This window comes from Symphalangus syndactylus, chromosome 12, assembly GCF_028878055.3.
Source record: "Symphalangus syndactylus isolate Jambi chromosome 12, NHGRI_mSymSyn1-v2.1_pri, whole genome shotgun sequence".
In the NCBI taxonomy this organism is placed as follows: Eukaryota; Metazoa; Chordata; class Mammalia; order Primates; family Hylobatidae; genus Symphalangus; species Symphalangus syndactylus.
The window spans coordinates 135,452,213-135,474,443 of NC_072441.2; the positions used below are offsets into that span (position 1 = coordinate 135,452,213).

General features: G+C 38.0%; 1 protein-coding gene across 14 annotated transcripts in view; it reads left to right on the forward strand.

The window, feature by feature from the left end:
• The window catches only part of FOXJ3 (forkhead box J3), a 203,745-nt gene that overhangs the window by 164,570 nt on the left and 16,944 nt on the right, over positions 1 to 22,231 (forward strand). For 8 of the 14 annotated variants that reach the window (XM_055255474.2, XM_055255480.2, XM_055255473.2 and 5 more), the window contains 3 exons: positions 9,678 to 9,779; positions 16,322 to 16,450; positions 20,482 to 20,656. In XM_055255474.2, coding sequence (XP_055111449.1) covers positions 9,678 to 9,779; positions 16,322 to 16,450; positions 20,482 to 20,656 — 406 coding nt within the window. The remainder of the gene's footprint in view (positions 1 to 9,677; positions 9,780 to 16,321; positions 16,451 to 20,481; positions 20,657 to 22,231) is intronic. The other 6 variants (XM_055255483.2, XM_055255479.2, XM_063627642.1 and 3 more) reach the window with 2 other exon arrangements.

Genomic DNA, 22,231 nt, shown 5'->3' on the forward strand with positions numbered 1-22,231 from the left:
CATTTTTTCTTCTATTTTTTTCTGCCCTTTTCTCTCTTTGTTCTTCCATAAATCACAGATATACATTAGACCTTTTGAGATTGTCCCACAGCTTTCTGAGGCTCTGTTCTTTTTTTCATAAGCTTTTGGTTCTTCAGATTGGTTACTGATCCACCGTTAAGTTTACTGATTCTTTACTTACTCATTTCCATTTCAATATTAAGGCCATTCATTGATATATTTTTCTTTTGGATATTTTTCCATTCTAAAATTTTGATTTTTTAAATTTTTCTCTTGATATTTCCTTTATTATATTTCCATTCAAGTATTTTTTTTAACTTTATTTCATTGAGCATAAATGATTATAATAGCTGTTTTAAACTCCTTGTCTCATAATTCCAACAACTCAGTCTTTTTTGGAGTGGGCATCTGTAGATTTCCCCTTCTGCCAAGAATGGGCTATATTTTCGGTTACTTGTGTGCCAGGTAATTTTGGATTGTGTCCTAGACATTGTGAATATTATGTTTTTATAGACTCTGGGTTCTAGAATAATCTATAGAATATTGATATCTGTACTTCAGCTGTCTTATCTGTGTTATATTGTAAGCTTTCTCTTTCACCTTCTGTGAGCAGTGGTTCCAATTTCAATTTGATCCTTAAGCCTCTGCTTTGATGCAAATCTGTATATGCATGGTTCAGGCCTCAGCCTGGCACATTTGTGCGGTGTCATACACAGGATTATGGGATCTCGTTCAACTTTCTCTCTTATGGGATTCCCCTTTCTCTCTGGTGGCTGGCTGTGTTTACCTGGGGTCTTTTCCCTAGTTCCTCCTGACAGAAGAACAGCTTTAGCTGTCTGCACTCCACATCTATTGCCTAATCTTGGGGCAAAGCTGCAACAAACAGGAAACTCACCCACATTCTTCCCAAGTTTTGACTTACCTCCCCAACCTGCCTATTTTATTTACCCTTTGGAATGCTCAGGAAGCTATTTTTTCTCACCATAATACTTTATAGTTATCAGCAGAAGGTTGGTCTATAGGGGTATCACACTGCCAAACAGGAAGTGGAACTCAAATAGGTATAATTAGGGAACTCCAGAAAGGACCTTTCTTGAGCTAACTGGTGCCACCAGATTAGATTCATTGGTACTTTCTTTGTCCAGAATTTCGGTTGATGGCTGCTGTAATAAATTATCCAAATACATTTTGGGATGCCTAGATCTATTGGCTTTACTGATCAGACTACTTTTCGCCTATTAAGAACATAGAATCAGTGCACCTATAAATAAAAATATGTACCATACTATTGAGTATATCAGAGTATGTGAAGAGAGTGCCTTTACTCTCTCTATCGAAACTGAAGTATTCATGAACAAATAATTAAAAGCTTTTTTTGTTTGTTTAATTTACTGTTTTGTAATAGTTGAAGCTATGTGGGAGTACAGTGCCTCATACCGAAGCTGTCACCATTCTTATTAGTCACCATTGAGTATTCCTTTGTTTTTACTTTGTTTTATTTTTAATTGACAATAATTGTATATATTTATGGGGTACAATGTGATGTTTCAGCACATGTATACATTGTAGAATGATCAAATTAGGCTAATTAGTTTATCACCTCAGATATCATTTGTGGTGAGAACATTTAAAATCCTCTCAGCTATTTTGAAATATACAATATATTATTAACTGTAGTCATTGGGATGTGCAATAGAACACCAGAACTTTGTACCCATTGACCAGTGTCTCCTCTTTGCCTGTTCCCACTTCTGGTAATCACCATTCTATTCTCTGCTTTTATGAGTTTGGGGTTTTTTTAGATTCCACATATAGGTGAAATTATACAGCATTTTCTATCTGTGGCTGGCTTATTTCACTTAGCATAATGCCCCCTAGACAGAATTTCCTGTTCTTTAAAGACTGAATAATATTCCATTGTGTATGTGTACCATGTCTCTTGTCTTAGCTCTAGTACTAGTGATTTTATGAATCTGGGAGCATTGGAGTTAGGTGCATGTGTATTTAGGTTTGTTATATCTTCTTGTTGAATTGATCCTTTTATCATTATATAATCGTGTCTTTTTTTTTTTTTTAACTGTTGTTGTTTTAAAGTCTTTTTTACATGATATATGAATAGCTACTCCTGCTTGCTTTTGGCTTTCATTTGCCGGAAATATCTTTTTTCACTCCTTTATCTTCAGTCTTTAAGAATCCTTACATGTTAGGTGTGTCTTCTGAAGACAGCAGATACTTGGTTTGTGATTTTTTTTAATCCATTCAGCTAGTGTATATCTTTCAAGTGGAACATTTAGACCATTACATTCAACATTAATATTGAGATGTGAGATACTGTTCCAGTCATGCTGTTGATTGTTATTGTTACGTAGTGACTTTCTTTTCTTCCTTGTGTTATTGTTTCACAAGCCCTGTGAAGTTTATACTTTCAGGAGTTTCTATTCTTTTGCACATCAGCCTTTTGTTTCAAGAACTCCTTTTAGCATTTCTTGTAGGCAGGCCTATTATTGACAAGCTTCCTTAACATTTCCTTTTCTGAGAGACTTTCTCCTTCAGTTATGAAACTTAGTTTTTGTTTTTTTTTTTTTGTTTTTTGCTAGATACAAAATTCTTGGCTGACAGTTATTCTGTTAAGGAGTAAAGATAGGACCCCAAGCCCTTCTGGCTTGTAAGGTTTCTGCTGAGAAGTCTGCTGTTAGTCTGATAGGTTTTCTTCTATAGATTACCTGATGCTTTTGTCTAACTGCTCTTAGACTTCTGTCTTTCACTTTGACTTCACATAATCTGATGACTCTATTCCTTTGGTGATGTGCTTTTTGCAGTGAATCTCCCAGAAGTTCTTTGAGTTTCTGGTATCTCTAGCAAGACCAGGGAAATTTTCCTCCGTTATTTCCTGAAATAGGTTTTCCAAATTTTAACTTTTTCTTCTCCCTCAGGAACACCCTATGATTCTTAGGTTTGGCTCTTTTACATAATCCCATATATTTTGGAGATTGTTCATTTCTTTTCATTTTTTTTCTTTATTTTTATCTGATGAGGTTAACCTGAAAGCCTTGTCTTCGACCTCTGAAATTATTTTTTTCTACCTGGTCTAGTCTGTTGTTAAAACTTTCTACCACATTTTGTAGTTCTCTAAATAGGTCTTTTATTTCCAAAGTTCTGATTGGCTTTGCTTTAAAATACTTGTCTCTTTGGAAAATTTTTCCTTCATATCCTGAATTGTTTTTTTAAATTTTTTCTGTTGCATTTTCACCTTGTATTTCTTTGAGTAAATTCACAATTAACTTTTTGAATTATGTTATTGTTGAGATGGAGTCTTGCTGTGTCGCCCAGGCTGGAGTGCAGTGGCACCATCTTGGCTCAACCTCTGCCTTTTGGGTTCAAGCCATTCTCCTGGCTCAGCCTCCCGAGTAGCTGGGACTACAGGCACGTGCCACCATGCCCAGCCAAATTTTGTATTTTTAGTAGATATGTTGGCCAGGCTGGTCTCAAACTCCTGACCTCAAATGATCCACCCACCTTCGCCTCCCAAAGTGCTGGGATTACAGGCATGAGCCACTGTGCCCAGCCACTTCTAATTATTTTTGAATTTATTTCTGATTCAACTGTGTCTTTTCATTTCTTACCTTCCTCGGCCCCCCTCACTGCCACTACTCCAGGATGTAACTTTAATGTTTATAGTTTATTGTCACCCAGCTTTGGCTCTGGGTGCTTTCCGTGGTGAAAACTCTGTATGAGTTTCTTGGTTACAGAGAATCTTTGTGTAGTGGCTTTCTCAGATGCTGGTTGTAGTAGCATTGTGCTGGATGTGTGAGCAGGCTTACTATCTCCAGTGGAGCTGGAATGGCAGAGGTCTCTTGAAGCTTATCTTGTTCCCCAGTGGTGTGCATTTAAAAATTTTCTCCTCCAGTAGTTTATTTACTGAGTTGAATAGTTTAGGCTTCAGGCTGATAGGCGGTATCTACAGGTATGGCCAAAGGAGGTAGTAAAGGCAATACCCCTGTGGTGGGCAAAGTTTCCAGCCTTGGCAGAGGCTGCTAGGGAAGCTGTCAGTGAAATGCACTGAGGTCTTTTCAAGGGGAAGGAAGGAAACCACCAAAGCTGTCTTTCAGGCCAGCAGGAAAACAGTCACCTCCCAGTCACACTCCTGACCAGATGTTCCAGCTATTCAGATCAGACAGGCATCTCTTTTCATCTGCAGGAATGTGATGTTCCATGTAAAGAGGGATTATGACTCTACCTCTCATGGAAGCCTGAATCTGGAGGGCACACCTCCTGTAAGGATGCAATTACCCCAAAGTGTTCCAGGAAGAGTATCTACAGATGCACCCATGCCAAGCTCTCATGGGGGACGCCCCAGCTGTGTCTGCAATGATGGGCGAGAGGAGAAGAAATCCCCTTCTTCAAGACCCTTCACGAGCACCAGGGCTGCCTGACTTTGGGGTAGAGCCAAACAAACTTCCCCCACTGAGCTTAGCACTGCACGTTTCTCTGATAAAAGAAACTCCCCCACAAGTGGAAAGTTAAAGGACTTGAGGCCTGCAGTCTGGTTTCTTTTGTCTCATGAGGTGCTCCCTTAATGTAGTACACTCCCCGCCCCGCCCCTTCCGTTCGGAGTAGCAGTCCCTGTGGGCCAGACTATTGTGGAGCTTGCTGCTCTTCTGGGTGTAGCTGCTCAGTGGGGTTGCCCCACTCCAGGCTGGTGCTGGGGAATGTATGCAAGGGATTCAGTGATGTGACCTGTCCTCTAGTCTCCCAGCAGCGGGTACCAGCACCAGCTCTGATGGGGGTGGGAAGGGAGTTATGTAGACTATGAGATTTCCTTGGTTATCTCCAGGAAATCTTGAGATTTGTGTTGGCTTTCTCAAATGCCAGCTTGTGTTGGCTTTCTCGCATGACAGCTGTAGTAGTAATGTACTGGGCACATGGACAGACTCAAGACCTTCTGGTTAGCCAGGGTGATACAGGCAATGACGATAGCTGAGGTCATGCAAAAAATTTATCCTTCCTCAGGGTGGTGTTATTGTCCCTGCAGATGTTGTAATGGGCTGTGCTGGTTGGCCTCAAGAGGTGAAGCTTGCAAAAGAACACCAACTATGGTGGTAGTGGTGGGATTTGTGCTTGCCTTATGTTACCCAAGGTACTCTGGTGTCTCAGGCCATAGGTGGGGCCATGGAGCTTCCCAAAGTCCCAGTCTGTTGTGTTATGCTACCAGGATGAGTGAAGGGACAAAGCCAGATGGGGGCCGGGTCAAGCAAGTCTGCATTCTGGCTTTTCACATGTGGATGCAAACAGTGGCCCCAGTGGGGGTCAGAGGGCAGTTCCGTGGCTGTCGAGATAGTGTTACAGGGTGAAGCACAGCTGCCTCTGATGCATGAAATAATCTGCATGGGGCATTGGGTGTAGCAAATGGCATTAAGCCCCACTCAGCTCCCACGGACTTGGCAACACAGATCTCACACCCAGTGTTCTGCTAGCGGCAGCTAGTTGGGTTGTAGGCAGCCTGCACTTGGAACTCAAAACTGCCCCAGGCTATAAGCCTTCCCAGCCAAGACAGAAACCACAGTTTTCAGGCCATATCCCTCCAGGTCTGCCTGCAAAGCAGGGACACCCAGCTCCTGCACCTGTGGCTATAGCACACTTCTCACTTGCCCCTCGGTTCTGGCCAAGGGGTTCCATCTGTACTCAAGATTATATCACAAGTCTCAGTTGGGAGCGTCTCTCAACCTGTGACCTCTGCCTGAATTAGCTGGCAGTCTTCCCTGAGATAGGATCAGGAATGGCTTCCCTCAGGGCCTGTTGGAGTCTGGGAATGGATGTAAAAGCATGTCGTGATGCCGCTTCTCCTCATATTCTCCCCACTGCTCATTAAGTCAGCTCCAGCACTGGGTAGCATTAAGGCATTCCCCCGTGGCCTGGATTGGGTTAAGGAATTTTATACCTGGGTAGGGTTAAGGCATTTCCCACTGGCCTGACTCCCTAGTGGGAGTATGTGTCATGGAGGAAGTCTCTCTCCCACTCAAGCTCTAGAGACAACAGTTTTCTACCTGCTTCATGGTGTAGGCTGCTGCCTGCCACTTATTTCAAAAGGTCTGCATTTTCTTTCAGTTTTTCTGTTAAGTTCCTGTGTTGCTTCTAGGAAAAAAGTTCACAGCATGAATCTCTACACATGATTTTATTTTTCCAAGTGGGAGGGGCATGTTAATCCCTTTAATCTACTATCTTGGAGAAAGAAAAAAAAAAGAATCGTTTTCTTAATAGCTTTTTTTAGATAGTTTGTTGTTAGTGTATAGAAATGCTACTGATTTTTATAGGTTAACCTTGTTTCCTGCAACGTTACTGAATTTGTTTACAACTTTACTGAATACTGTTCTGTTTTTGTTGAAGTCTTTAGGATTTGATCTACATAAGAGCATGTCAGCGGAGCCAATTTCACTTCATTGTTTCCTATTTGGACACCTTTTGTAGATAGTACCTGACTTAGGAGTGTTTTAGCTTAAAATTTTTTGACTTTATGATGGTGCAAAAGCAGCACATATTCAGTAGCAACAGTACTTCAAGTACCTATACAACCATTCTGTTTTTCACCTTCAATATAGTATTCAATAAATTACATGAGATATTTAACACTTTATTATAAAATAGATGCTTTTGCTCATGTGTGGCTTAATGTAAGTGTTCTGAACATGTTTAAGGTAGGTTAGGCTGAGCTGTGATGTTCAGTAGGTTAAGTACATTAAGTACACTTGACTTACGGTAGTTTCAGTATATGATGGGTTTATTGGGACGTAACCCCATCATAAGTCGATGAGCATCTCTAGTTCCTTCTCTTGCCTAATAGCTTTGGCTAGGCCATCCAGTACTATGTTGAATAGAAATGGTGACAGTGGGCATCCTTGTCTTGTTCCTGGTCTTAAGAGGAAAAGCCTTTAACTTTTCACCATTGAGTATGGTGTTAGCTATGGACTTATTACATATGACCTTTATTGTTTTGAGGAATGTTCCTTCTATACCTTATTTGTTGAGTGTTTTTGTCATGAAAGGATATTGAATTTTGTCAAATGCTTTTTAAAATATCTTTGGGATGATCCTTCATTCTTTTTGTCTTTGATTCTCTTAATATGGTGAATCACATTTATTAGTGCGTGTATATTGAATCAGCCTTACATCCCAGGGATAAATCCCACTTGATCATGGTGAATGATCCTTTTACTGAACTGTTGAATATGATTTACTAGTATTTTGTTGAGGGATGAGTATTTATATCAGCAGATCCTTGGCATCAGTAGCAGATATATTCTAGTGGTCATCATAGTGGCCAGCACTTACTGTGTTTCAGTTACCATGCTAAGCGCTTTACATGAAATACCGTGTTGATGTTCTTAACAGACCTCTAAAGGAAGTAGCATAATCTTCTTTTTATAGATGAGACAACAAGTATAAAGTTCGAGTAATTTACATGAAATCAGAATACAAAAATTTCCCTTTTCCTACCAGAAGGGAAGAATGAGAATTAGTGAACCAGTAGTTCAGACTGAGATGACTGAGTTGAGTTAAGGGAATATGAGATTTGTACCTTTCTAGAGTAATCTTCTGTGTTAACTTAATTATAGCTTGGTTGGCTGGCACTAAAACTGAGGCGTAAATAGAGTTGTTTTTATAGCTCTTCTATTTCACCTTGCTCTCAATGTGTACCTGGGACCTAAGTACTGGATTCTAGCTTGTAGGGGTGGCTCTGGTCTTTTTCAATCAAGATCCCTATTCTCTGCCTGAAGGTTGATTAGATTATCTGGAATGAGAAAAATGCTGAGGGATTAAAGGATAGATTAATTTCAGAAATGTGTCTTGGTGAAATTGCTCTCTCGCTCATCTGGTATGATCTTTTAGAAATGCATATACAATTAGGATCATGTGTGGGACAAATAGTTTTTGCCAGAGAGGGAATATATATGCAGCTAGCATCATAATCATAAATTACTTCTGTTTGCCCCTCTTTAACATTTACCATTGAAGTTGAAATTTTGAGGGCTCAATAAAGCAATAAAAACCATTTCTTAGGAGAGAGAGAGAAGTTATCACAATGTATATATTCAAAATTCTAATAGCAGAAAACTTTCCATATTGTTTTTAACACCCATGTTAACTCTAAACAGTACATATGAAGTATATTTAGGAGATCGTTCAGTTGCTCTAGCAGAGGAGGAAAAATAAAACTATAACTGATGTACACTCACAGAAAGACAAATATTGTGTATTCTCACTCATATGTGGTAGCTAAAAAAGTGGATTACATGAAGATAGAAAGTAGATTGGTGATTATCAGAGGCCAGGAAGGGGAGGGGGAAGGGAGATGAAGACAGGTTGATTAATGGATATAAATATACACTTAGATAGAAGAAATAAGAACTGGCTGGGCATGATGACTCAGGCCTGTAGTAGCACTTTGGGAGGCTGAGGCAGGTGGATCACTTTAGGTCAGGAGTTCAAGACCAGCCTGGCCAATATGGTGAACCCTGTCTCTACTAAAAATACAAAAATTAGCCAGGAGTGGTGACACACACCTGTAATCCCAGCTACTTGGGAGGCTGAGGCAGGAGAATCGCTTGAGCATGGGAAGTGGAGGTTGCAGTGAGCCGAGATTGCACCACTGCACTGCGGCCTGAGCAACAGAGCGAGACTCCATCCCAAAAAAATAATAATAATAAGAAGAAATAAGACCTGATGTCTGATAAATCAGTAGGGTGGCTGTAGTAAACGTTAATTGATTGTATATTTCAAAATAGCTTAGAAGAGAATAATTTGAATATTCCCAGCATAAACAAAAGATAAATAAAATTTGAGGATATCTCAAATTTTTCATTTGATTATATGAATGTATTAAATTATCACATGTATTATACTCAAACTATGTACATCTAATATGTATCAATAAAAATAAATAGCAAAAGTTTTAAAAATCTGTAACTGGCTTAAACCAGAGAGATTTATTTCTCTGTCAGGTAGAAGCCCAAACTGATGGGTAGGTCAGAGATACAAACAGCTCTGTTTCACAAGGTCATTCAGATGTCGAGGTTCCTTCTAATCCTGTTTTTCCAGTATTTTCCCAGGGTATTACCCTCAGCTATTTATGGTTAAGCAAGATCACCACCACCATATCTGTCTTAAATCTGCAATAAGAGAGAAAGAATGAATGGTGGGCAAGCAGGTTTCTTTCAAAGACATGACCCAGAAGTGGCACACATCACTCCTGCTCACATCCCATTGGTCACACCGTAGTCACATGGCCACAAGTAGCTCCTCATGAATCTAAAAAGGTAGTCTGTGGCTGGGCAGACATGAATAGATACTGTAAATATCTATTACTGAAAGGGATGAGGGGAGAATGGATATTAGGGGATCATTAGCAATTTTCACTATAGAAGTTTGTTTATAATTTTTGTCAGCCTATCCTCCAGTAAATTAAAAGAGTTGTTAGAGAGTAGCCATACCAAAGGACTTTGTAATATCAAGTCAGTAGCATACTAAAATATAGTAGAGGAGATTTCACTAGTGGTTTAAATTCATTTTCAGAAACAAAGCACAAAACTGGATGTTCGAGAATTTGATGAGATCCCTTCAAACTGTGTTAAAGTTGCTGGATATATGAGCTAATAATTATTTATTTTGTTCTTGTATTTTAGGCCTCAACTCCATATAGCATAGATTCAGATTCTTTGGGAATGGAGTGTATTATTTCGGGAAGTGCCTCTCCAACTCTGGCAATCAACACTGTGACTAACAAAGTAATTTCATTTTTTTAAACATTATTGAAATGTCATTGCGTAGTACATTTAATTTGCCTTTGTAATGATAGAATCCTATATGGTTCAGTTTAAAGATTATATAAATTTGTCTACCCTATACATGGTAGCTTGAAGGCTAAATTCAGAATGTTCTGAGGTATGCACAAATTAGAACAAAATATCTCTCAGGAGAAATTGGAAAGTCCTTATTGAGAAGTTCTATACTCATTTAAAAATTCTTGGCTCTCACAATTCCCATTGATAGAATTTGTGAGCCATCATTTTATTGAGTCAGTTTGTTTCAGAATCGTTAATTACCTCTCCAAATATGTGGTTGAAAAAAAGATTGTCAAATTCTGGGGAGTTAACAGAATCTAGTAAAATAAATAATTGGACAGCCTCATAGAGTTCACTGGGATGGTGGTCTACCTATTTTCATGATATTCAAGTCTAGGAATATAGCCAGAAATAGTACATGGTTGTTTGCTACATTTTGATGGTTGAGTCACAACTTTGTGATGGGTCATTATATACCTAGTGGGATGCAGGTATATATCTGTCTCTTCTTTATAAGACAGTTTCTTAATCTTATGTCTCAAAACCCTAAAAAGACTCTGGGAGGTTCATGAATCCAGTTTTGTTCATCTGTTTTCTTCCCTACTAGACCATGAGTACTCCAGAGCCATACATCTCTCATACTTATGCTTAGATTGTCTTTCAGTCTTGTTTTCATTTTCTCCCTCTAGCTTTCACCCTCTTTTTCTCTCTCCCTCTCTCTTTCGTTCTCCCACTTCATGCACACACATAAATATGAACACATACACATACATCATTGCACTAATATGGTACTCCTAGGATCCTTTTACTTGTAGAAAGATAATGATTAAACAGATGACAGATTATAATCAGAGTGACATACTCAGATTTCTAGTTCAGAAAGGAAACTGGTAGCCTAGGCATAGAGGAATGATTCTTCTCACATGGCAGTCTCTGGAATAATTACATCACAGTCACCTAGAGAGAGGGTTTATGGGGCAGTTGGGGGGTGGGGGGTGGTGGTAGTGGTGGTAATCCCAGGATTCCATTGCAGTTCTACCAAATCAGTTACTGTGTCATTATGAATAGGGCCCAGAAATATGTACTTTAAAAAATGATCTCTAATGTGACCAGCTAGGTGAGAATTTCTGGTGAAGTGGTTGGGTTAGAATCAGAAATACCTAATACTGCTCTGTGCAGTAGTCTAAGTGGTGATGAAGACCTAAACATAGATGATAGTGTGGTTACTAGGAAACGATTAGGAAGTAGTAATGCTGGGACTTTATGACCAAATAATGTGGATGTCAAAGGAGCTGAAGATTTTGGTTTTCTGCATCCAGATATGACAGAATACTGGTATTAGATTAACCTTTCTGCCTATCTGTGTAAAATACCAGACATACATAGCCACACACCCTTCCCCACCCACCTCCTTGATTGAAAAAAAAGAAGAGGGAGGTATTGGAAACTAAGACAGCTAGGGCTTCAGGGGTCAGGAGCCCAGAGAATAGGTAAACACATTGAGATAAGCTTTGTACATTTTCCTTTGGTACATTTCCGGACTCTCAGTGCATGGCATAGTGGCTACACGGAGAGCAGTAGCCTAGAGCAGTCATTCAACCAGGGAGACAAAATTGGAGTTTGGGGTTACCGAAGAGCCAGGGCTTGCAGAGCCGAGATCCTGAGGAATATCAGGGATGAATTCAACTTTTTTTTTTTTTTTTTTTTTTGAGACAGGATCTCACTGTGTTGCCCAGACTGGAGTGCAGTGGGATGATCTCAGCTCACTGCATCCTCTGCCTCCCGGGTTCAAGCAATTCTCCTGCCTCAGCCTCCCAAGTAGCTGGAATTACAGGTGCCCACCACCGCGCCTGGCTAATTTTTGTATTTTTAGTAGAGATGGGGTTTCACCACGTTGGCCAGGCTGGTCTCAAACTCCTGACCTCAGGTGATCTGCCCGCCTCGGCCTCCCAAAGTGCTGGGATTACAGGTGTGAGCCACTGCACCTGGCTGAGTTCAACTTTTTGTAAGTAGTATCCACTTAAGGCATTTGCTAACTCCTAATTGTGTGTGCTAGGGCTCAGACACAAAGTAGTTTTTTGCTAACCAAAATTCAACACTCTCACAGAATAGGAGGGACAAATATTGTAGTTTATGGTCTTCAAAGGAGGAGAGAGCCATGGTAATACACCCTAGGCTTTCAACTTGATATCTGAGAAAAATTTTGTTCTGAGAGTAAGAGCAAACCAAAATAGATCAGCCTCAACAGTTACTAGAGTGGTATGCTAATATTCTTTCTGCTGAAAGAAAACGGAATTCTCTTTGGAGGAAGATAACATCATCCAGAGCTTCTGTAATTTTCCGTAAGTATAAGGTGCAACATTCAGTCAAAATTTCCAGGCGTGCTAGGAGAGATAGTTCGAAATAACTAAACATGCAGTTGGGGAGACACAATGTAAACAAGTGATTGAATATTGATTGCAAAATAACTATAACTGATATGGTCAAGAAAATAGATGAGTTATAGAAAATTTACCAGACAATTGGAATTTATATGGAAGAATCAGGAGGAAACTTGAATAAACCCAGTAGATGGGTTAATAGCAGATCAGACACATCAGCAGAGAAATTTAATGAACTGGAAGATAGGTCTGTAGAAAACGTGCACATGGAAGCACAGAAAGAAAAAAGGATGGAAAGTTCAGAAAAACTTAAGAGGTAAATGGGACATGGGGAAAAAGTCAAACAAGGTTGTTTTTAGTGTGCAGGAGGAGAGGAAAAAGGAATAAAGAAGATCGTGGTAATAGATTTAAGCATGCCTTTCTGTAACTCATAGAACATGCAGACCAAATCAAAACAAGAAACAACCTCATTTAAAGAAATACAATATTTGGACTGGGTGTGATGGCTCACCCCTTTAATACCAGCACTTTGGGAGGCTGAGGCGTGTGAATCACTTGAGGCCAGGTATTCAAGACCAGCCTGGCCAACATGGCAAAAATGCATCTCATACTAAAAATATGAAGATACTATACTATATCATGTATAAGAACTTTATTACTGTACACTCCCATTTTTTTCTCCCTTTGATAGAAACCCACAATACGTATTTGTTATTTTTGCTTTAAACAATCAACGATCATTTCAAGAGATTTAAATCAGAAAAAAAAATGGCTTTACATTTATCCACATAGTTACCATTTCTGGTATTCTTTATTCCTTTGCGTAGATCCAGATTGCCACCAGCAACTTACACGTTTATTAGTTTGCTTGAAACTGTCCCCAAAGCTCACTAATGTTCTTTACTTTTTTACAGTAAACAACCCATAGTGAGGAAAAAGCCACAACTGACCCAGAAATGATAGAAATGATAGAATTAGCTTAGAAAAGGACATTAAAGCAGTTTTATCTATATTTCATGGAGAAGCTAAAAGACACATTAAACAATGTGTGTAGACACATGGAATATAAACCCAAAGCAAACTCCTAGAGATAAAAACTGCAGTGTCTGAGTTGAAAAGTACACTAGATGGGATTAATAACAGACTAAACAGAAGGAAAGATTAGTAAATTTGGAAATACAGCAATAAAAAGCTTTCAAAAATGAAAAAACAAAAAGGTGCTATTAAAGTTGATGAAGAAGGAGAAATACAATTGGCTGATATCTGGAATGAAAAAAGGAGCTATATGGATTCTACAGAATTAAAAAGATAATAGAAGGATAGATATGAATATCTTATGTAAATAAAGTTGAAATTTTAGATGAAATAGACAAAATCATAAAAAAATGACTTATCAAAACTGGCACAAGAATAAATAGAAAATGTTAATACTTTTGTATATATTAAACCCATAATTTAAAAATATTTATTTATAGAAGACTTCAGGCCCAGCAAGCTTCAAGGAATTCTTACAAATATTTAGTGAAAAAATAATATTGATCTTATATAAACACTTCAAGAGGATTTTAAAAAAGAGGTAACATGTCCCAATTTATATTGTGAAACCATCATAACCTAAGTAGCAAAACCTGACAAAAACTTTACAAGAAAGGAAATTTTCAGCCAATCTTATGAGCATAGGTATTAAAATCTTAAACAAAATGTTGTCTAATTTAATCCAGCAATACATAAAAAAGATAACATCACAAACACAGTTGTATTCTAGAAATGCAAGCTAGGTCTAGCACTAGGAAATCTATTGCTGTTCTTCTGTTTGTAGTTAGAAGTGCTACATATATACTCCACATTTTATGCAGAATATTACAAAGGCATACTCAGAGGTCATGACTTAATAAAACCCTTAGAAAGCTGTAAATAGGTGGAAATTTTTTCAGTGTGATAAAGAATATCTACAAAGAAGCATATAGCAAATGCTATATTAGATGGTGAAATACTGAAAACTTCTCTTTGAGGTATGGAAGAAGAGAAAGATGTTTGCCGTCAGCACTTTTATTTGACATTGTGTTGGAGGTCCTTGCCAGTTAGAAGTTACAAACAAGAAATAAAAAGCATAAAGTTTGGAAAGACAGAAACAAAGTTGCCACAGATGATCACAGAAAATTGAAAAGAATCTACAGATAAAGCCTTAGAATTAATAAGTGAATTTAGTGAATTCTCTTCAGAAATCAATTTTATTTCTGCCTACTAGCCACAGATAGTTTGAAGATAAAATTTGAAAGATAACACTTATGTTAGCATTCAGAAACATCAAATACCTTGGCTTAAATGAAAGATGAACTCTACACAGAATGCTATAAAATTACTGAAAGAAAACAACATAGATTATATAATTTTCATGCAGAAGACTATTGTAAAGAAGACAGTTTTTCCAAAGTTGATATACAAATTTAATGTGATTCCAGTCCAGATGTTCTTTGTGGGAGAGAGGAGGGGGGTAGAAAATAAGCTGATAGTAAAACAAAAATGAGAATCCAAATGACCAATGGTAGCTAAAGGAAATATTGAAGGCCAGGTGCGGTGGCTCACACCTGTAATCCCAGCACTTTGGGAGGCTGAGGTGGAGTGGATCACGAGGTCAGGAGTTCGAGACCAGCGTGACCAACATAGTGAAACCCTGTCTCTACTAAAAATAACAAAAATTAGCCAGGCATGGTGGCACGCATCTGTAATCCCAACTACTTGGGAGGCTGAGGCAGGAGAATCGCTTGAACCCGGGAGACAGAGGTTGCAGTGAGCCGAGATCGTACCATTGCACTCCAGCCTAGGCGACAAAGCGAGACTCCGTCTCAAAAAGAGAAAAGAAAATATTGAAGAAAAGGATAAAACATGGAGGATTTATACTTCCAAATATATAAATGATAAAACAATAAAGCTCTATTGCACAAAAAAATGAATTTTAAAAAGGAAAGAAGGAAATATAAAGATTAAGAGTAGATATTAATGCAATAGAAAACAAGGCCTTGTAAAAAGGATATACACTATGTGATTCTATTTATACTTAGTTCAAAAATAGGAAAACCAATCAGTAGTGATAGAAGTGGTTACCTGGTACAGGAGATACGGATGGATAATGACTGACATGCGTGATGAATAGGAGAGTACATGAGCTTCCAGAGTGCTGGTCATACAGTGTATCAGTGGTTCTCAAAGTGTGGTCTCTGGATTCCTGGGTAACTGAGAGCTTTGTAGAAAGTCCATGAGGTCAAAACTCTTATTCATGATAATATGTATTTTTTTCTTCCTTTATATTTGCTTTTTTTTTTTTTTTTTTTTTTTGAGACGGAGTCTGGCTCTGTCACCAGGCTGGAGTGCAGTGGCGCGATCTTGGCTCACTGCAAATAGGCTAATTTTCTATTCCAAAAATACCTTTTTTTGTTTGTTTGCTTCTAATTAAAAATTATAATGCTTATAGACAAACTCAAGCACTGTAGAAATATACACAAATGTGAAAGTCTTCAGGAATCCTCAGCCCCTTCTAGATAACCATTAACAACAGTTTGACAGTTTTTCACATCTAATGCATATATTAGCATATTTTTTAAAAGTTAGATCATATAATTATGATTTTATAAATGTGTTGAACAATTGTTTCCAATCTTCAGTATTAAAAATATTGTGATGCCTGTGATTTAAAAAAAAGTCTTGTTTTTTTTGTATGTGCTTCGTTTTGATTTCTAAAATTCTGATAGAATAGTAATTTTGCTTAAAGCCTGAGCAAAAATTTATGCATTATAGAAATATTTAATAAGGTAAAAATCTATTATATTCCTCTCTTATTAAATGTTTATGGGCTAATTATACCTGGTAAATTGTGCTATAAATTAAATTTCTGTACCTCTGAAAGACATGTCCTTTAAGTATTGAGAAAATTATTTTATGATGAACACGAACTTAGCCATATGGGGCATGGAATTGGGGTGAGGACCTAGGGAAAGGCCACTGAGATTTTTTTCTTCTTGCCATATGCCTGCTCATTTGTATTTTTGCAGAGCTGCTTAAGAAGTACCCTTATATTCTATTGTCATTTTTCGTTTTTCATTTTAGGTAACATTGTATAACACTGATCAGGATGGTAGTGATAGCCCACGCAGTAGCCTTAACAACAGTCTCTCAGACCAGAGTTTGGCATCTGTTAATTTGAACAGTGTTGGAAGTGTGCATAGTTATACACCGGTAAGTCTTAATGAAGTTAACATGTTAATAGTTATTCATTTAGTACTTAAAACTAAACCAAACATAATTGAAATGCAAATTTAAAAATGAAGGTATGTTTTTCTCACTAATAAATTTATTAACTTAGTAAGTAGATCAAACTTAATTAGAGGAGATTGTAGCTTGTTAGCGTTTTAATTTGGTACCATATTAGATTTTTAAAAAATGGTTGTGCAGTGTTAACAGATTTTGGTCTACTTTATTCTGTCCTGTGTCCAAGAGAAAAGCAATTGGAACAGGAAAAAAATTGCAGTTTAGTCTAGTAGAGCGATAGTTGGTGATATTCTGTACTTCTTAGAAAAAGAGCTTAGAAGATGTGTGTATCAACATGGTTTCCAGCTATAGATCTGAGAAGGGAATTCTATAAACCCCAGAGGTTAGGGTGGCCTGGTACTCGATTGTTAACTACTCATGTATTTTCAATTTGGATCCAGGGGGGAAAAAGCCATGCCATAAAGGGACCTGTGTGTATGTATTCTTGCTCCTGTGCTAATTTGTTACCTATTACAAGAACATGACTCTTGGTTATCTGTTATTTCTTTTCAAACTACCTGGCAACTGTCTTCCTCAGTGAGCAGATAATAAAGCCCAAGAGCTACACACCACATTGTTTGTCAGTGTAAATTTGATCTTACCAGGTCACTCCCTGTTGTTCCAGGATGAGTAAATAGGAAAAAACTTACATGGGACAAAGATACAAAGGGAGGGACCTGAAAGAAAATAACACAAGGGAAAGAAAAACATAGCAGAATTAAAATTCACATTGAATGTAGGGAAAAAGTTGCCTCTGCAAAATTATTATTGCTCTGTAAAAAAAAATAAAGTATTATCCCACAATGGAGAAGAAAGAAAATGGAATAAAAATTATGTAAAAGAAGACAATAAATGTGGAGAACTGAGAATTTTAGTTGTCCCTGCAGAAGAAAAAGTTGTTATAGAACCAGTTTTCAGAAGAAATAGAGATTTAAAAGGTTACTGAGTTCTAGAAGAAATTAATGGGGAAAAAACCTATACAGTCAGCCCTCTATCTGTAGGTTCCATATCCGCAGATTTAACCAAACATTGGATTGAAAATATTTGAACAACAAAAAACAATTTTAAAAAAAAGGTACAGCAATAAAAAATACATGCTGGAATGAGGTAGCTCACACCTGTAATCCCAGTACTTTGGGAGGCTGAGGCAAGAGGATTGCTTGAGGCCGGGAGTTTGATATCATCCTGGCCAACATAGTGAGACCCCGTCTTAACAAAACAAAATAGCGAGACATTGTGGCATGCACCTTAGGAGGCTGAGAAGGGAGGATCAGTTGAACCCAGGAGTAATCACATGACTCCACTTCAGCCTGGGCAATAGAACGAGACTGTATTTATTTATTTACTTATTTTATTTTTTTTAAAGAAAAAAATATAGTTTAACAACTGTTTACATTGTATTAGGTATTAATCATCTAGAGATGATTTAAAGTATATGGGAGGATAGGTGATATGCAAATATTACAGCATTTTGTGTGAGGGACTTGAGCATGTGCAGATTTTGGTGTCCTAGTGGGTTGGGGTTCCTGTAACCAGTCCCTCATGGATACCAAAGGACTGCTGTATCTAGATACATTATGGCAAATGTTAAAATTTCATAAGTAGTTACCCATAAAAATACTCTGACAGAATAAGTAAATTATATATAAAGAAACACAAATCAGACCTCCCCCTCTTGTTTTCTCTCTGTTTTTAGACACAAGATCTTGCTAAGTGGGCCAAACTGGTTTGAACTCCTGGCTTAAGCAATCCTCCTGCCCTGTTGGCTTCCCAAAGTGCTAGGATTACAGGCATGAGCCACCATGCCTGACCTCAGGCTTCTCTTTGATGCTACTAAATGCCAGAAGATAATGGAGCATTGTATGCAGAGTTTTGAGGGAATGGGTTTGGAATAACAAATATTATGCCCAAATTTTAATTCATACGTGAAGGCAAGAGAAAGACGTTCTTTGATATGCAGAGATTAGAAAGTATCCTGCCCTTGTTTTCATGTGTCTTTCCTGAAAAAAATTACTTACCAGTGATCAAGATTAATTAAATAATAATGACAAAGTGAAGTTATAAAACAACCAGTTAGAACATTGAAGCAAACTAAGCAAAGATATAATGATTTTAAGTTGCTTTTTGAAGTAATTTAAGTGTAAAAAATCTTGACCAAAAGAAAGCAAAGCACACAGTCCAGTATCACAAAACATTATAAAAGGACAAATTAAAGAAGCATGTATAGAACTAGATGACAGACACAGCTAACATGTTCGTTGTGCCAGTAAATGTAAGAGGGTTAAACTGCCGTGTTTAAAGCTAGACTTTGTAGACTGCTTTTTTTGTTGTTTTTGAGATAGAGTCTCTCTCTGTCACCCAGACCGGAGTGCAATGGTGCGATCTCAGCTTATGGCAAGCTCTGCCTCCCAGGTTCAGGCAATTCTCTTGCCTCAGCCTCTCAAGTTGCTGGGATTACAGGCGTGAGCCACCACACCTGGCTAATTTTTGTATTTTTAATTGAGACAAGGTTTCACCATGTTGGACAGGCTGGTCTCGAACTTGTGACTTCAGGTGATCCACCCGCCTCGGCCTCTTAAAGTGCTGGGATTATAGGCGTTGAGCCATCGCGCCCGGCCCTGCCATTTTCTTTCAACAACAAGGTGTCAAATGGTCGAGCAGTCCCTAAGCAACAGTGCAGTGGGAGCTGCTGGTTGGGTTTATCACATCTATATAGTTTGATCCTGTAAGGCCACAATGAGCCCACGTGGATTGAGATAATTTTATTACTTATACAGACAGTATAAACCAGGTTAGCATGGTGTCAGCTCCCTACATCCCACATGACAGTACCAAAACAGAGGACCAAATGACAGACTACTTGAGTAGTAGTTCACTCTGTAATAGAGGAACAAATTCCGTAGTACAACTAAGCAGTTTTATAACCTGCAGCTGTACGCTAAGGGAGTAAGGCAGAAAGTCCCATGCCTCACTCAGCAGGGAGGTAGATGAGAAACTGTTTCTTGGCAACCTCTTGCGAAATAGAAAGGTAGATGAGTAACTGCCCCATGGCCATCTCCTACAAGACATAAGGGCAGATGAGAATTCTCGCCTCAAAACCACTTGTTCCAGGGTAATCACAGGGTGTTCCACCAAGGCTTAGGTCATCCTGCCATGGAGCCTTGCCTACATGGTTTGTGTGGAGATGTGTAAGGACACTAGGGTGCCAGTGGCAGAGCCATTTTCCTATGTAAAAATTCATATTTTTCCACATTACTGCAGACTCCTTATGAGCATTATTTTTAATGGCTACGTAAGTTTCTAGTCAATGTTCATACCTTAATTTTTCAAAACACTAAACAAATGGTAGTTTACCACCCTTTCATATAGTACGTAGTCTTTAAGAAATACAGATGATTATCTTTTATTGATTTTATTTCTAGTTTTCCTGCTTTTAAAGATAAGTTTTCCCTGGAAATGAAGAGTTAGGCATATTTAATTAAGCTCCTTGTTGCTTTGGGCAGAGCCATACATCTGACTCATAGTACTCACAGTATTTGGGTTTGTATACTAAAAAATTAATTGAATAAATGAAAGATTAGTAGTTTTATAGCTTAGTGGAGTTTGAGATAAAATAGCTTCTGTAGAAATCAAGATTGAAGATTCTACAGAAAGCCTAGAAGGATTCTAGGCCTAACCCATCACTTATTTGTGTGATCTTAGGCAAGTTATTTAACTTTGAATTCTTTCCTTCTGTGAAATATGGAGGTTGGGTTAGACTTCCACAGTTCTTCAAGATTCAGTTTAACTGTTTTGCTTTCTGTCCATTATGCTTTAACAGAGGATGGGAAAGCCTAAGACAGAAGAGTTATTTTCTTTGAATTCCAATGTTGGCACTGTTTTCAGTTATGTATTTTATATAACAAGCCAATTGTAATTAATAGAGAGGCTGAATTAGTTGTGTTTTCTTTTAATGTTAGGTGACAAGCCATCCAGAATCAGTCTCTCAGTCATTAACTCCTCAGCAGCAACCACAGTACAACCTTCCAGAAAGAGACAAGCAACTGCTTTTCTCAGAATATAATTTTGAAGATCTTAGTGCCTCATTTCGGAGCCTTTATAAGTCAGTTTTTGAGCAGTCACTTAGTCAACAAGGTGAGTTTTCTTAAAATCTTTTTTATAACAGTTTTATTGGAAAAAGGTTTTTAAATTATTTCACATGGCAGCTGTTATACTCTTAATCTTAGAATATTGTCATCACAATAAGAATCGGATAATTGTATTTTGCCCTTTGTGCCTTTACTGTGTTCTATTTATATCATAGCACAAAAATGGCAGATACGTTTTATGTTGCATGCCTACTTACTTGTTTACGAGTGGCATGCAGGAGCACTGTGTTAAAGAATTCTGACACTGCATCTATACCATATGGAAAACACTGCTATAACTAATTAGTGATATCTGGCATATGAAGTGTTTGAGTGGTGAATGTTGCACCACAAGAATAGATGTGCCTTGCTTTTGTTCTGACTGGTATCAGCAAAAAGAGATAACTATCGGAATGTGGTAGCACCAAATTTGTGATTTTGAGTGTGGCACTTAGAAGTGAATACATCAGCTACTAGTAAACTCTAGGTCATTGTTGTACACAATATACTTAAGTCAGATTTTAATATTAAAAGTGACTTTAGTTGAGATACACTGTTACATCTCGACCAAATGCTAGGTTCTTGCTATAATGTGTTCTCGTCCCATTAGCTGCTGGTTTAATTTTAATCAGAGGGTAAAAATGTCACATTATGTTTTCCCCAGAGATGAAGAGTCAGAAATTGTTGAGAACTCTGCTGTTGAAGCATTCCTAATTACTTGTTTGTTTGGCACATTAACTATTTACACCCCATGTTTTATTCCTTTCCTGCTGCTGTGTCAAAATACCTTAGAATGGGTAATTTATAAACAACAGAAATTTATTTCTCACAGTTTGGAAGGTTGGGAAGTTCAAGATCAAGGAACCAGCAGATTTGGTGTCTGGCAAGGGCCTGTTCATCATAAATGATGCCTTTTAGCGGTATTCTCACATGGAGCTGAATGCTGTGTCCTCATTTGGCAGACGACATGGAAGGGCAAAAAGTAGCTAGTTCTCTCAACCCCTTTTGCAAGGCCTAATCCCTAATTACCCCCTAAAGGTCCCACTTCTTAATACCATCACCTGGGGGTTTAAGTTCCCACATACGAATTTTGGAGGGACACATACATTCAAACTGTAGCACCGCAACTCAGAAAGTTTACATGTTCACAGCAGTGAACAAAAATGAACAGAAATCCTTGTCTTTATACTGTTTGCATTTTAACACTTACTGCCAGTTAATGTTAATGTTATATACTGTTATTTATATTGATGAATACTGATGATGTGTATGTGAAATGGCTTTTTCTGGTTAGTATTTGAGTTTAAAGTAAGATTCATATGTTTTATAAGTTTTTTATCTATAAAAGTATAAAAAGAACTAATAGAAGACATTGCTAAGCAAATCCAACCTTGGTATTCACAATAGAAAAATAAGGGCTTTGAAATAACAATGATGACAATTTCCGAAGCCCATAATTCCATTCCATCACACTATTAAAAAAAAAAAAAGGAGCATCGGCCGGGCGCGGTGGCTCAAGCCTGTAATCTCAGCACTTTGGGAGGCCGAGGCGGGTGGATCACGAGGTCAGGAGATCGAGACC